This window comes from Sarcophilus harrisii, chromosome 5 (genome assembly GCF_902635505.1).
Source record: "Sarcophilus harrisii chromosome 5, mSarHar1.11, whole genome shotgun sequence".
Taxonomy (NCBI): domain Eukaryota; kingdom Metazoa; phylum Chordata; class Mammalia; order Dasyuromorphia; family Dasyuridae; genus Sarcophilus; species Sarcophilus harrisii.
The window spans coordinates 7,479,890-7,493,680 of record NC_045430.1 but is presented as its reverse complement, the minus strand read 5'-3'; the positions used below and the strand labels follow the sequence as shown (position 1 = coordinate 7,493,680).

At 49.3% G+C, this 13,791-nt stretch overlaps 1 protein-coding gene across 6 annotated transcripts in view; it reads right to left on the bottom strand.

Moving 5' to 3' along the window:
* Window positions 1-13,791, bottom strand: part of SHANK3 (SH3 and multiple ankyrin repeat domains 3) — a 72,672-nt gene that overhangs the window by 32,234 nt on the left and 26,647 nt on the right. For 4 of the 6 annotated variants that reach the window (XM_031938637.1, XM_031938636.1, XM_031938635.1 and 1 more), the window contains 3 exons: window positions 7,040-7,063; window positions 1,920-2,009; window positions 691-821 (listed from right to left, as the gene is read on the bottom strand). In XM_031938637.1, coding sequence (XP_031794497.1) covers window positions 691-821; window positions 1,920-2,009; window positions 7,040-7,063 — 245 coding nt within the window. The remainder of the gene's footprint in view (window positions 1-690; window positions 822-1,919; window positions 2,010-7,039; window positions 7,064-13,791) is intronic. The other 2 variants (XM_031938633.1, XM_031938634.1) reach the window with 2 other exon arrangements.

Below are 13,791 nucleotides of genomic sequence, written 5' to 3'. Positions count from 1 at the left end.
AGCCTATACTGATCCCAACACCCCCAAACTTCCCCCATACTGATCCCCTGATCCTCTCTAAAACTTTAAGTCTAACACCCTCACCAAGCTACCAACATCCCCAAATACTGCTCTACTACTCCCCAGCTACAATTCCTATGCTGACCTCAGTGACCCCTGTTATGTTCTTGATCATATCCATACCAATCTCCTATGATTGGTCAATAACTAGTATAATCATACCTGTATCGGTGCTACCATGACATCTATAATTCCCATTTCCTATGATTCCCATGACCTTGAACCTAATGCACAGATTCCTGTGACCTCTGGACTCTTCTCTCACCAGCCTATAATTCTACTCCTAGTGGTTCCCATTGCTCATACTGACCTAGACCAGCCCCTGTAAGTCCACTCTCAGTGAATCCGAGTACAATTTACAAGGACCCCATGGTTCACCTCCCCTTTTCCTTGCAATCTCTGTGAGTCTTTTCTCAGTCACCTTTATGGCAACATTTACACTGAATCCCATAATCCCACTCCCCTAGACTCTAGTTACCCAACCCATTCTTATTGAGTCCTACTGACAATAAGCCCCCTGACTCTACTCTCAGCATCACCCTGGTCCCTCTCTCAGTGGCCCTGCTGCCAGAGGACCCCTCCCACCACTCCCACGTCCCCACTCCCAACAGCGTCCATAGATCCACTCACACTGATCTCCGCGGGAGTGATACGCCGACTTGTGGGCCGCTGCTTGACAGTGGCCGCCCTGGAGTCAGCATCTGCGATGTCCGGTCTCAGTGTGGGCTCTGCAGCTGCCGCCAGGATCTCATCCAGCTTCTCTGTATAACCCAAAGGAAGCAGAGACTGAGAGGCCCGCGGCTTCTGGTGTTTGATCCCTGACTCACCCTCTCCCCACTTAGGTGAAAGTAGACACCAGAACCAGGTATAGACAAGATGAACAGTTCCCCAGGGTGCAGCCCACAAGGGGGGCATCTGCTGGGTCATAATTCAACTTTCCCACAAAATATTTATTTTGCTTCAAGCTGCTCCCATTACAGTAAAGTCTCAAAGCATGCTGGGGCAACGCAGGTGGAATGGGACTGAGGGGTGGGAGAGAATTTTCAAGCCTTTCCCTGGATGCATGAATGCTTTATCCAGTTCTGTGGACCTCCCAGGGGGCTTGACACCATTTCCTGAATCCCCCACCACCATCCCACCAATGCTCATATATAAGTCTCCTCCCCCAACCCACCCTCAGTTTTTCCAGGAGTCCAGACTCTGGGGCCAAACCACATCAGAAATCCCGAGCCCCATGAAGGAAATGACTGACCAGCTCTGGCAGTCCCTCCTAGATCTGAACTGGGGAGAACTGTTCCCACAGATCAGAGCTTTTCCCAAATGCTCCTGACTCCTATCAGGGGCCCCTTAGGGATCCCTCCACCTGGAAATTTATCCTAACATTCACAACTTCAGGGATGCCCCCATTTTAGAATCCTTGAATCCATCAACCAGTTGACCAACAGGCACTTTATTAAGGAAGTGCTCTGCCTCCCTCCCACCGCCCCGAGTACCCTGAGGTGGGGAGGGACCCAACTCTCCTCCTTCCCACCTACCAAGGGCAGAGGAGTCTATTGAGCAGGACCCCAGGGAGCACCATTCCCTGGAGAAGATGGGACACAGGAAGGGAATTCCCCTTTGAGGGAAAGCTCCCAGGAACAAGTTCCCCACAGGGGGGCAAGGTCCAAGACTGGTAGCAATACCCCTTTTTACAAGTGTTGTTCATCCCGTACTAAGGGTACAGGCCCTTGTGGCTAGCTAAAGACCCTGCAGTCTAGAGGAGGAACAGCCAAAGGAGGAAGCAGCTTTGTTAGGCAACAAGGCAGCAGTTTCCCAGCAGATAGCGGCCTGGAGGGGGGGAACAAGAGAGGAAAAGTTACCTCGGGCAGACTGGGGGTAAGCTGGCGTGGGGGCTTTGGTGCTCTCGGCTGCAAGGCGCCCCAGGAAGGCGTGGCTTTCTCTTTTCTCTTCTGCCTCATGTGGAGAAAGGAAGAGGAGCTCTGAGGGCAGGGAGGTTGGAAAGGCAACCTAAGGCCATCCCTGTGATGAGCAGGAAGCAGTCACAGAAAGGACTCTCTCCTCAGAGAAGTAAAAGGCGCAGGCAGCTGAGGGAAGCAGGCTGGAGGGGGTTGGTGCTGAGCTAAGGTAAGCAGGCTGAGTTACAAAGGAGCATCCTAACCAGGGCCGCTACATCCGAATACATCCTAACAATTCAGCGATGGGGAGAAAGGTACCGACTTGTACCTCGGGCCTTTGTTGCCTTTAAAATCTGTCCTCCGAGAATTACTGGGAGTAGAGGTCAAAACTATTTAAAGTAACAGATTTCTTTTTTTTTTTAAGATTTCTTTTTAATAACACAGACTAAGTAGTGGAAGTTATTAATTAATCCAGTGAGTGGGATGGAGCAGAAAGCCACCATCTGGAACCTGTCTCCCAGCTTCCACTATCACCTCCAGGTGGCCGCCGCTCAAGTCTGTACATCCTGCCATGTGTCTTCACGAGGGGAAGGAGAATGTGGCGTCTCCCACTTCACCTACTTCAGCTACCTGTTGAACACCTACACCTTGATGTCCCGCTATTACCTTAAACTCAACACGGTCAAAATTGAATTTCTCTCTCTTTGCTGATTTCTTGGTTTCTGTTTCTAGGACTGGCTATTTCATTCATTCATTCAACAAGCATTTATTAAGTCTCTCTTTTTGGGTGAGGCACTGATTTCGGTGCTGGGGAAACAAAGAACAAAATGATCTACTAGCCCCTGACCCCTGGGCTCTGGCCGTGCCCCCAGTCCCAGTCCTCAGGAACCAAAGGATAAGTCCTAATTCCTCCATTAGGCCTTTAAGGCTCTCCACGATCCCCCACCCCATATGGCTCCCTAACTCACACCCTCCATTCTAGCCAAAGTGGATCCACCCTGATTCTTTCAGCTGATCTACTCATTCCCACCTGGCAAAGCTGGAAATGCTCCTTTGTCTTCAGAACCTATTGGCAGAAGAGAAGGCTTTAGTGGAGCCAGACTTAAAGCCAACAAAGGGGCCTGGGTCACTATGCATCAGCCAGCATCCTTTATTAGGGAGACAAGGTCCATATAGGAACCACACAGTAATTGGTCAGGACTGGGATTCAGGACTCTGAGGGAGGAAGGGCTGTTGGGATCATGGAGGAGCAAGGGAGCTACCTAGAGGAGGTAGGAATCGGCTGGGGTTGTGATTAAGCCGAACTAAAACTCAGGACTCTGAGGAAGGATGGATGGGCTGTTGGGATCATGGAGGAACGAGGGAGCTACCTGGAAGTAGCTCCCAATCCTCCAAATTTTAGAATGAATGCTATAGAGCACAGTCTAGGTGGAGTCAGAAGCCCAGAGTTCAAATCCCAACTCTTGTTGGGTGACTATGAGAAAGTCATCTCCTCCAGCTTTAAATCTCATGATCTGAGGAGTCACTTTGGGGGTATAGCACACCCGATGGAGCCCGCTGAGCATAAGGGACGAAGTCAGAGGTGACTGGACATCTGACCTGGCAGTGGACCAGAAAGTATTAGAAATGACCAATGCCGGGGGGTTGCCTTGGCATCCCTGTCTCTGAAATTCTTCAAGCAGGGCTTAGGTAATACAACTTGCATGATTCTGGCCAAGTGTCTTCATTGTCCTCAGCCTCAGTTTCCTCAGCTGGGAAATGATTTGGAGACTGGACAAGAAAGCTGGAGATCTAGGTTCCTGAGGCTTCGGGCAGTGTCACAGAGAGCGTTCTTATGCAGGTAAGCTGATTCAGTAGGAAGATCTGCTTAGATACCCCTTCTAGCTATGGGAGCTCATTTAAATCCCTTCCTCCCTCAGACTCAGTCTCCGGGGTCTCTTTCAGATCTAAGTATCCCTGAGAGGGCCCTTCCAGCTCTAAGCCTATGGTTCTGGCCCTTGGCAATCATGCACCAATGAGAGCATTGGGAGGATGGGAGGATGCCGATCCTTACGCCCTCTTCTAGGGTGTTCTCATAGGAGAAGAGCAGCCACACGAAACATGGACAGGCAAAGTCAGGGGGCCTACAGCGAGCCTTCTTCTTACTTCCGGCATAGCCTTCTGAGGTGTCATTTAAGTCTCTGTCAACAGATGGTGCTCAGAAACCCCAGACTCCCTCCATACACCTTCTCTGGGGAAACCTGAGATATAGGAGGCGTGAGGATGGCTGGCTGCTGGATGGGATGGCAGCCTCCAAGGAGGGCAACATGGGGGTCCACAAGAGATAGGGGCAGAGGCCCTATTCCATTCCATCCCTTGACTGATCTGAACCATACCTATCCTATAGATAGAGTCCTACCTCCTCCAGGTAGTTCCCTCTCTCCTGCATGATCCCAACAGCCCATCCTCTCTCAGAGTCCTGAATCCCAGTCCTGACCAGTTCCTGTGTTGTTCCTACATGGACCTTGTCTCCCTAATAAAGCCTTCTGCTACTTGAGGGGATCCAGGACTCATAGATCTGTCTTTGCATCTCTCTCTCTCAGTGCCTCAAACAGAGCTCTGAACAAAGCAGGTGCTCAATAAAGATGAATCAAATGAAAAACAGTGAGTGAATGAATGAATGAATGACCCCTGAAGGAAAAAAATCTGTTTGTTTCGGGGACTCAGGTCGTGCCTTCCTCCCACCACCTGGTGACTGTTCATCAGGGCTGCAGGCACCCAGACTCCCTTGTGGTTAGCTGGAGCTATGGAACAGAAGCACAAAATTACAGCAGACACACACGAGGAGGGAGGCTGAGGCACAGGAAGCTTGCTCCTTGGGAGGAGGAGGAGGCGCCCAGGATTCAGCTGCTCTGAACACACTCCAGGCTCAGGGCCCAGAGCCAGGAGCCTCAAAGACTTTGCAGAAAGGATTATGGACACAGGGTCAGGAACTTCTGGTGAAGAAAGAAAAAGAGACGAATGCCGTGGAGCTTAAAGTGGTCAGATGTTAACCTGATCCTCAAAAGGGAAAGGAAAATGTTTTCTGCCAACTAGAGGCTTGGGAGCTTGCTACCCAACCCTGGCAAAATGTTAGAAGCATTAGAGGGATTAATCATGAGCACTTAGAGATGGAAACAGCCATCGCCTAGAGGTAGCCAGGGAAGGAAGGGTCATCTGAAAGCCGCCTGGCCGTGCCATAATAACATCCTCCCTTCTGTTGACAGCATTATACAATCCAGGAAGCACCGTGAATAGAGGCTTCCTGCATTTCAGCAAAGCATGGACCAGAGCATCTAATGATACCCAAGATGAAAGATGCAGGCTAAATGATCACACGATCTGGTGGGTTCTGAACCGGTTCAGTGGCCAAATCCCAAGAGCCGTAATTAATGAGTAGGCGTCAGGCAAGTTCAAGTAAAGTATCCTTGACCGTCGGCTATTCAAAATGCTTCTATGAAGGTACGGGTGGTATACTTCTCAAATCTAAGAGCGGCAGCACAAAGCCGAATGGGAGAGCTCCCATTCCCAGTGAAAAGACCCTCATAGGTACAAATGATAAGATGGAAGCAACAAGATGAGATGTAACTGAACCAAATGCAAAGACCTAGACTGTGGTCCCAAAATTCAATTGCACAAAAACAAAATGGAAATGCGACTAGACAAAAGTCCATAGGTAATGGAGACAGCTCGGTGGCTCAGTGGATAAATGGCTGAGCCTGGAGTCCGGAAGAACTGAGCTCAAATTTGGCCTCAGACTTCCTAGCTGTGGGACCCTGACATGTTTACCTCAGTTTCCTCCTCTGTAAAATGAGCTAGAAAAGGAAAAAGCAAGCCATTCCAGCATTTTTGCCAAGAAAACCCCCAGACAGTATGGATCACGGGGTTACAGAGAGTCAGACATGACCGCACAACAAAAGATTGAAGAACTCAGTGTCGTCAGAGCAACATGGCAGCCAAGCAAACAAACAAAGCCCCCAACTGAATTGACCATAAGTCTCATCCACAAAAAAAAGCCATAGCACTGGTCGTGGGGGCCCTAGTCAGACCAGTCTGGAGGAGCACTGTGCTCAGTTCTAGGAGTTGAATCATTTCTAAAGGTGTTTTGACAACCTGGAGCACGTCCAATAGAGATGATCGTTCTATTGGTTGAAGGAATTAGAGGTGTTTAACCTAGAGAAGAAACGACCGAGCAAGGAAGTGATGGATGTTTCCCAAAGTTTAGAGAGCCATCTTGTGTTGGTGAGATTAGCCATGTTCTGCTTGACCCTGAGATGCAGAGCCAGGAACGGGAGGATAAGCAGATTATGGCTCAACATAAGTAAAAGTAAAGCTGTCCAATGATAGCTCAGTGTTTTATCTTACAGGTAGTGAGCTCCTTGTTGGGAAGAGTATTTAAGCAGAGGCTACGTGGCCTTTCCACCTCTCTGGTCCTTTCAGAAGCTGTCCTCTCTAACTTGTTGTACAGTAAAAAAAAAATCACTGGTTTAAAATCCAGGTCTGGTCTCAGTTCTGCCAAAACTAAATTGGACAAATTCCTTTGCCTTTACGGGCCTCATCTGTAAAATGAGGGGGCTGGGCCCAATGGCCTCTGAACTTGCTTTTCTCCTTTGTTTCTACCAGGCAGACGAGGCACGAGCACATGAGGATCACTGTCCTCAACAGTCTTTCCTCCGGTCTTTCCTCAGTTTCTCTGGGTGTAATGTGAGCCTTTGTCTCTGGTTGTGGGAAAAGCTTTGGATTAACCCTCCGAAGGACTGAAGACAATCATCCTCTCTCCCTGGGGAAGGCAGGAGGGGCAGAATGAAAAGAACACTGTCTCTATGTGTATGGGAGAGGGCAGAGGGCTAGACCCCAGTCTAAAGCTGCTTTCAGAAGGAGAAAGAAAAAGTCCTAGTTTTCCTTAAAGGGAATTGGGGTGGGGTGGCAATATGGTATAGATGGGGGGGAGGGGAACTGTGTGGGGATGAGGTGAGGATGAGGGGGAAATGGGAAGGGGAATCTGGGGAGGGATAGCTGTAAGCCCTGGGTGGGGGCCATGGGTTCCTTACAAGCAGGTGACTCACCCCCTTTCCTCCTCCGAATTGAGGCTTGGAATCAAGAAACAGTACAGGGGGTGAGAGGCAATCTTTCTCCCTCAGTCCCTCGGGACCCCAGCCCACTATTCCCCAGCTTTAAGGTTCTCCCCAATTCCACATCCCCTTCTTTTTATACTCCCACCCAAGCCCCCCAACCTTCCCTCCTCCTCTCAGCCTTCATCCCCCCTTCCTCTAACACCCCATCCCCCAGAATTTTCCCTCTCCCCCTCCTCTAGCACCCTATCCCCCCTCTTTTAGCACTATGTTCTCCAATATGGCATCCCAGACTGTGGGCAGAGGGTGCTCTCTCTAGAGGCTCACACAGCACCTAGGTGAGGAGGGGTGTGGATAAACCGCTCCAGGAGTAAACACTGAAGGATGCACACCCACACGCACTCACACACGCAAACACACCCATCTGCACACACTTTAAAGAAAGGGCTGAGCCACTACTCCGAAACCATTCAGGCTTTTAAAAAATATTCCAAGAAGGGGGGCAGCTAGGTGGGGCAGTGGATAGAGAACCAGTCCTGGAGTCAGGTGGACCTGAGTTCAAATCTGGTCTCAGACACTTAACATTTCCTGGCTATGTGACCCTGGGCAAGTCACTTAAACCCAATTGCTTCAGGAAAAAAAAAAAATTCCAAAAGAAAAAGTTCCTTTAAGAAGCAAATCTGGAAAGGAAGCCCTTAGGCTAGATAATGAATCAGCTTCAGAATTCTGCCCAAAGTAACTTTACACAAAGGCAAGCAGAAGTATAGGGCAAGGGGACTGTTTCCTGATTGGAAAAAGACAGTCCCAGAAGGCCTTGAAGGACATGTCTAAGAGCCGAGGCCTCCTCCACTTCTCTGCCAGGAGCAAAGTAGAACCTGGACTCCTAGACTCCCCTGGGGAAGGAGACTGAACAGAGAAGGAAAGCCTAGGGCAACTGGAGGGCAAAAGGAGGCAGGTTAAGTTAGCACCTCTTTCTCTGGACCAGCCAGCCCAGGAGGGGAATGAGGCAAGAGGCAGGTCCAATCCAAGGCCTAGGCTCCTTTGAAGCCAGCCGCAAACAGCGGATGATGGTAAAGATTCAAGTCCAATAGGAAAGTCCTCGGGGCCATGTTTGAATTTGGAAATTAATCAATTTGTCCTCATTAGGGGGTCACACATCGAGGACTGAGCAGCTTCTCCATACCCCAGAGCTGCCACATGCTTTAGGGCTCAGGACTTGGAAATCCCCATTTTACAGAGGAGAAAGCTGATTCTCAGAGAAGTCAGTGTAGGCTTGTCTAAGGTCACACAGGCAGTAAGAGACAGAATCAGGACTAGAATGTGGTGCTGTCTCTTCTGCTTCAGAGAGAGGGGTACATGCTCCTGTCCAGGGCCACTCTCTCTCCTCGGGCCTTCCACCCATCTCCTTCATTTATCCTTCATCCCTGACCTCACCCCTTCCCACAACCATGTCCTCTCCTCTGTAGACCTCCTGCCTCCACCTGCCCACTGCCCACTCTTTATCCCTTGTGTAATTTGGCTTCTGGTCCCAACACTGTTCAAACTCCAGGAGTCCAAGCACCAGGCCTAGGGGTCTTAGCTCAGGCCTACTCCCATCGCCAACTAGCCCATCTTCCTGGCTGCCACTAACCCGAGCATACTTCTCCCTGGATGGCTGCTCCGGGCGCCCAAACCCCTTCTCTCCTGAAAACCATCCAGTCAAATAAAGAACGGGGTCTCCCGTGGCTACAATGCCATCAGGTTCACCGAGTGCTCTCCTCAATGCACTCCTGGGGAGCAGGAGGACAAACAGGACTCTGGAGGATCAACGACTTCTCTGAGAACATCTGAGGCAGCGTTCAAACAAGGCTACCTAATGCCAAGCCCTGTGTTCCAAACACACACACACGCACACACATGCGCGCACACACACAGAGACATCCCTCCTCGAATGCACAGGTGTGTATAGCAACACACAAACACACACACACAGAGCACATACACAGAGCACACACACACACAGAGCACACACACAGAGAACAGAGATATCTATCCTCAAATGCACAAGCGTGTACAGCAACACACAAATGCACACACATGCACACACACAGAGCACACACAGAGACATCCCTCCTCAAATGCACAGGCATTTACAGCAACACACACACACACACACACACACACACACACACACTACACAGGCACATGCAGACAGTCATGTAGTGAGAGCTGGCAGGTGGTCCACACTCACTATCACTCCAGCTCCAAGGGAGAAGCTGACCTTGTGTCTGAAGAGGTAGAGGATGCTGCCTCTTCTCTTCCTTATTTCCATGGTTAGGGTCTTTCTATTTCTTAAAGGCGCATCTTAAGGTTCACATCCAGTCTCTCCACCTGAATAGAATCTCCCTCTCCTTCCAGATTTCTAAAGACTTTGGGCTAGATCCCTCCTTCACCCCTTTAGTACATCTTGCCCCAGCTGACACTTGTGGGCACATCCTGGGGCATCTTTGGGAATGTGAGTCCTTTAGGGCAGGGACCAGCCTTCTGAAATTAAGGTGTCCTCCAGTGTCTGGCACACAGTAGGCACTTAACAGATACTTATAGAATTAACTAGGCAAATGACTTTTAATTCAATCTAATAAACTTATATTAAACACAAAGATAGGGGTAGAAAGGCCAAAATGAAATTAGATCCTGCCCTTCAAGGGGATGAGATTTAACTATGAAGTATTAAGAGTTTCCTTAGTACCATGGGGTGAGTGCTGGAGCTAGAGAAACCAATACTATGTGTGAACCAACTCTATATCAGGCCATTGCAGGCGGCTGTACTAAAAATTGGGATAATGTGTGTATGTGTGTGTGTGTGTGTGTGTGTGTGTGTCTGTGTGTGTCTGTGTCTGTGTGTGTAAGAGAAAGAGAGAGAGAGGAGTTGGGTTGTTGTCAAGACAAACTCCAAACCACCAGAACACCAGGAGGAAATGGATGACAAGTTCTTGACACACATCACAAAGCTGGCACAGCAAAGACTACAACAGTGATGAGAGACTCCAACCACCAAGACACCTCCCTCTCCTCTACTTCTCTTTGCTTTACCTCTCTTCTCCTCTCTCCCTTTTCTCTCCCTCTCTCAAACTATTAAATTGTTGATTTTCCTTACCTATCATTGCATCTTTCAGAAGGGACAAGAAGTAGCCCATCTACTCTGCCCCTCATTCTAACCAAAAGTCAGAAAAATTGGCAAGAGGCAGCAGAGGGTAATAAAAAGAACACAGGACTTGGAATTGAGAGGCTGGAGTTCATGACTTAATTTAAAGCTTATTAGCTGCATAGCCTAAGATAAGACATGCTCTTTCCCAATGCCTCAGTTTCCTCAATTATAAAATGGGAATACTATTTCTCACAGGTTACCAAGACCAAAACACTGCAAACCTTGGACTCCACTGAGGCACCAGACAGAAAATGCTGATTAATACATTGACATTTTTTTATCCTTGGCCCTGTACTATTTAGCATTTTAAGTGGTTGCTTAGACTGGCTGTTTATCATTCAATCTGTAGAAGGCAGAAAGTTGGTGGGGATCACTAACAAACCACAGAGAGAGGAGTGACGATTCCAAGAGATTCCAACAGGATGGAACCTGAGGCTCAAACTAACATGTTCACAAGACCTAAAGCTGAAAGGGAGATGGAGTTCAGCCCCCTTATTTTACAAATGAGAGCCAGAGAAGGCAAGGGTTACTGACCCAAGATCACTCACAATGAAATACGGTAGGGATCAATGTAAAGTCCTGTGCCTGGGCTCAAAAAATCAATTTCTCAAATACCAGATGAAAGAAGGTTTATTAGATATACGGTTCTTGTGAAAAGGGTTGGGATGGGGAGTGTCAGAAGAGGATCAAGAGCACTCAAGAAAGTTTTCATGTGCTCTCAAGCAATAGTTGTACTACTGTATCCTATGGCTCCCCAGGTCTTTTCATCTGCCCTGAATCTGAAATCCATCTATGTGCTACCTGCCTCCTTCATTAGAATGGGAGCTCCCCGAGCAAAGAGACTGGACCATCTGGTTTTTCTATTTGTATCCTCAGTGCTTGGCACATAGGAAGTGCTTCACAAATGCTTTCATTCATTCATTAATAGAAATATGTCATCCAAAGTGAGGGAGATGTCTATCTCCCTTTACTCTGCCTTTCTCAGGCCAGATTTGAAATAGTAGCATCCATTCTGGGTATCACCCTGTAGAAGGGATTTAGAAGGGAAACTGGAAATCCTTGAGAGAATACCTACCTATAAGGATGCTGAAGGCCCTCTGAACGCTGAAGTTCATTAATGTTCATTAATTAAATCATAATTAGTGGATGAAAGAACTGAAAGTATTAAGCCTAAAAAAGAAGGCTCAAGGAAACTGTGTACAAGTATCTGAGGTGCTAGAATATGAAGAGGGACCAGGCTTATTTACCACAGGTATAGAGGGCAGATGAGTGGCAGAAGGACCAATTTTGGCTTTGGGTAATTAAAAACTTGTCAATAATCATCGCTGTCCCAAGGTAGAATGGACTGCTTTAAGAAGTAGGGAGATCCATGTCTAGAATCGGTCAGAAGGCCACTTGGGGATGCTGGAGAAGAGTCACACCTTTGGGCATGGATTAGAGTAGCTGGCCACTGCACACACTTCCAGCTCTGCCATTTTATGCTCATCAGAGAAGTGAGCCATCCAACCTGTGGTGTAGACTAGGAACCTTTCATTCCGAGGTACCAAGAACCTGAGCTAGACAAACCCTGATTCCATTTCTATCCCTAATTCCATTCTAGAATCCCGGTCCAGGCTCTTTAGACAGAAACAGCCCTGGAGTGATGAGGGTCATCCCCCAGGTCACCCACAGCCCCAAAGCAATTCAGAAATCTGCCTTCTGAGGAGGCCGTGGTACACGGTCCTGGACATGACCCTCATGAAAATGACCCAAGTGGCAACTGGTAGCCATGGATCAGTCTGATGAGAGGAGCTCAGCTCTCAGAGTATAAGTCCTGAGAACAGGCTGAGAAAACCAAACCCCTGAGATTGCAGAGCTCAGAAAGACAAAGACCCTGGACCAAGACAGCCTCTTGGAGCCCTGGCTGTCACCTCTCCCCAGCAACAGTGAAAGACCACCAGGGTGAGAGCCAGGATATGGTCAAAGGCCATAGGAATCACACAGGAGTACAGATGAGAGACTCAGAGGCCTTCCATTCCTAGTGCCCATTTTACAGATCAGGAAACGAAAACCCAGAGAAACTCAGAGACTTGACCAAGCAAGGGAGATATCTCTATCTCTGAACTCTGCTCTTCTCAGACCAGCTAGTTAGTGGCAGAGCTGGGGCTCAGACTGAGCTCTCCTGATAATCCAAATCCCCCTGTGACTAAATCCCATTCACCTCAGACCTCGGACTTCAATCCTGTTATATTCATCGCTTGCTCTTTGGCCAAAGACCCAAGGATGAAGGGAGGATACGAGAGAGGAGAGGAAAGGGGAGACAAAGAGAGACACAAAGAGATGGAGGTAGAGACGACGAGACGTGGACACGGACGCTCAGCACCCCGAGACACCACTCACATGCGCCTGTCGCTTGTTCTCCCAAATAGGCCTCCTGCTGAGCCCTGCCTCCCACCGAGGCCGAGCCCAGATCGAGCGCTTGAGCTCCTGTTGCATTCCTCCCCATCGTGCCTCGGTCTCTGGGCTTCGGTCGGTCCTCTTTGAGTAGACCCAAGCCTCCCTGAATCCTGGCCTGTCCGTCCCCCATCCAATCTCCCAAAGCCTCAGAGCCGGCAGCTGGAGCTTCCCACATGCCCTAGTCCAAACCTCCCAAACCTAGTCCAAAGCATAGCGTCCTGGCTGCTGATTGAGCACCTGTGCGACTTTGGGCAAGCTCCTCCTCTACGGGCCTCAGTTTGCTCATCTATAAAATGAGGGGGTTGAACTCGATGACCTTTAAGGTTCCTTCCAGCTTTAAATCTATGATCCTATGACAACTTCACGGATGAGTTCGGAGACACAGGAAAGTCGCCACTTCCTGAGGCAGCCCATCCCGTGCTGGACAGCTCCAAGTGTTAGGAAGTTGTCCTTAAATTAAGCTGTGATATTGCACGTAGCATCTACTTCTGCCGCACAGATGGAGGGACTCCTCCTGGGTCCCCACATCCATCCTCACGCTCCAGCCATTCTATCTGCTTTGTCCATCCCTAGCCTCTCCCCTCCATCTTTGTTTTCCTGCCCGGCCTCAGTCTATTAACCATTCCCATCCCTCGTTCTGTCCTTTTTCCTACACCCATCGGGCCCTGGCTTCTAGCCATCAGCGCTCCATGACTGTCCCAACCATCCCACCCCTCCATCTGCTCCCATCCCTTGGGCTATCCCTATGCACAGATTTACCACCACTTCTCGGTCTGCCCCAGGCCCCGCATCTATCCCCCAAACGCTGACATCCATTCCCAGTTCCCTTGTCTGTCCCTGCCCAGTAGCCACCCCCACCCTTATATATATCCCTATCCTCATATTCACTCTCATCCCCGGAGTCTTTCTCTACACAGAGCCGTACTCCTGATCTGACCTTGTCTCCATATTCACCCTCCTTCCCAAGTCTGTCCCAGTCCCATTTCTGCTCCGTCCCCATCCCCACATTTAACACCCATCCCCAGGCTGTCCTACCATGCAGATATCCACCCTTCACATTCCCCTGAGTAACCTCCCTTTCCCCCACATCTAGCCCCTTCCCCCGGCCCGTGCTCCTCTCTCC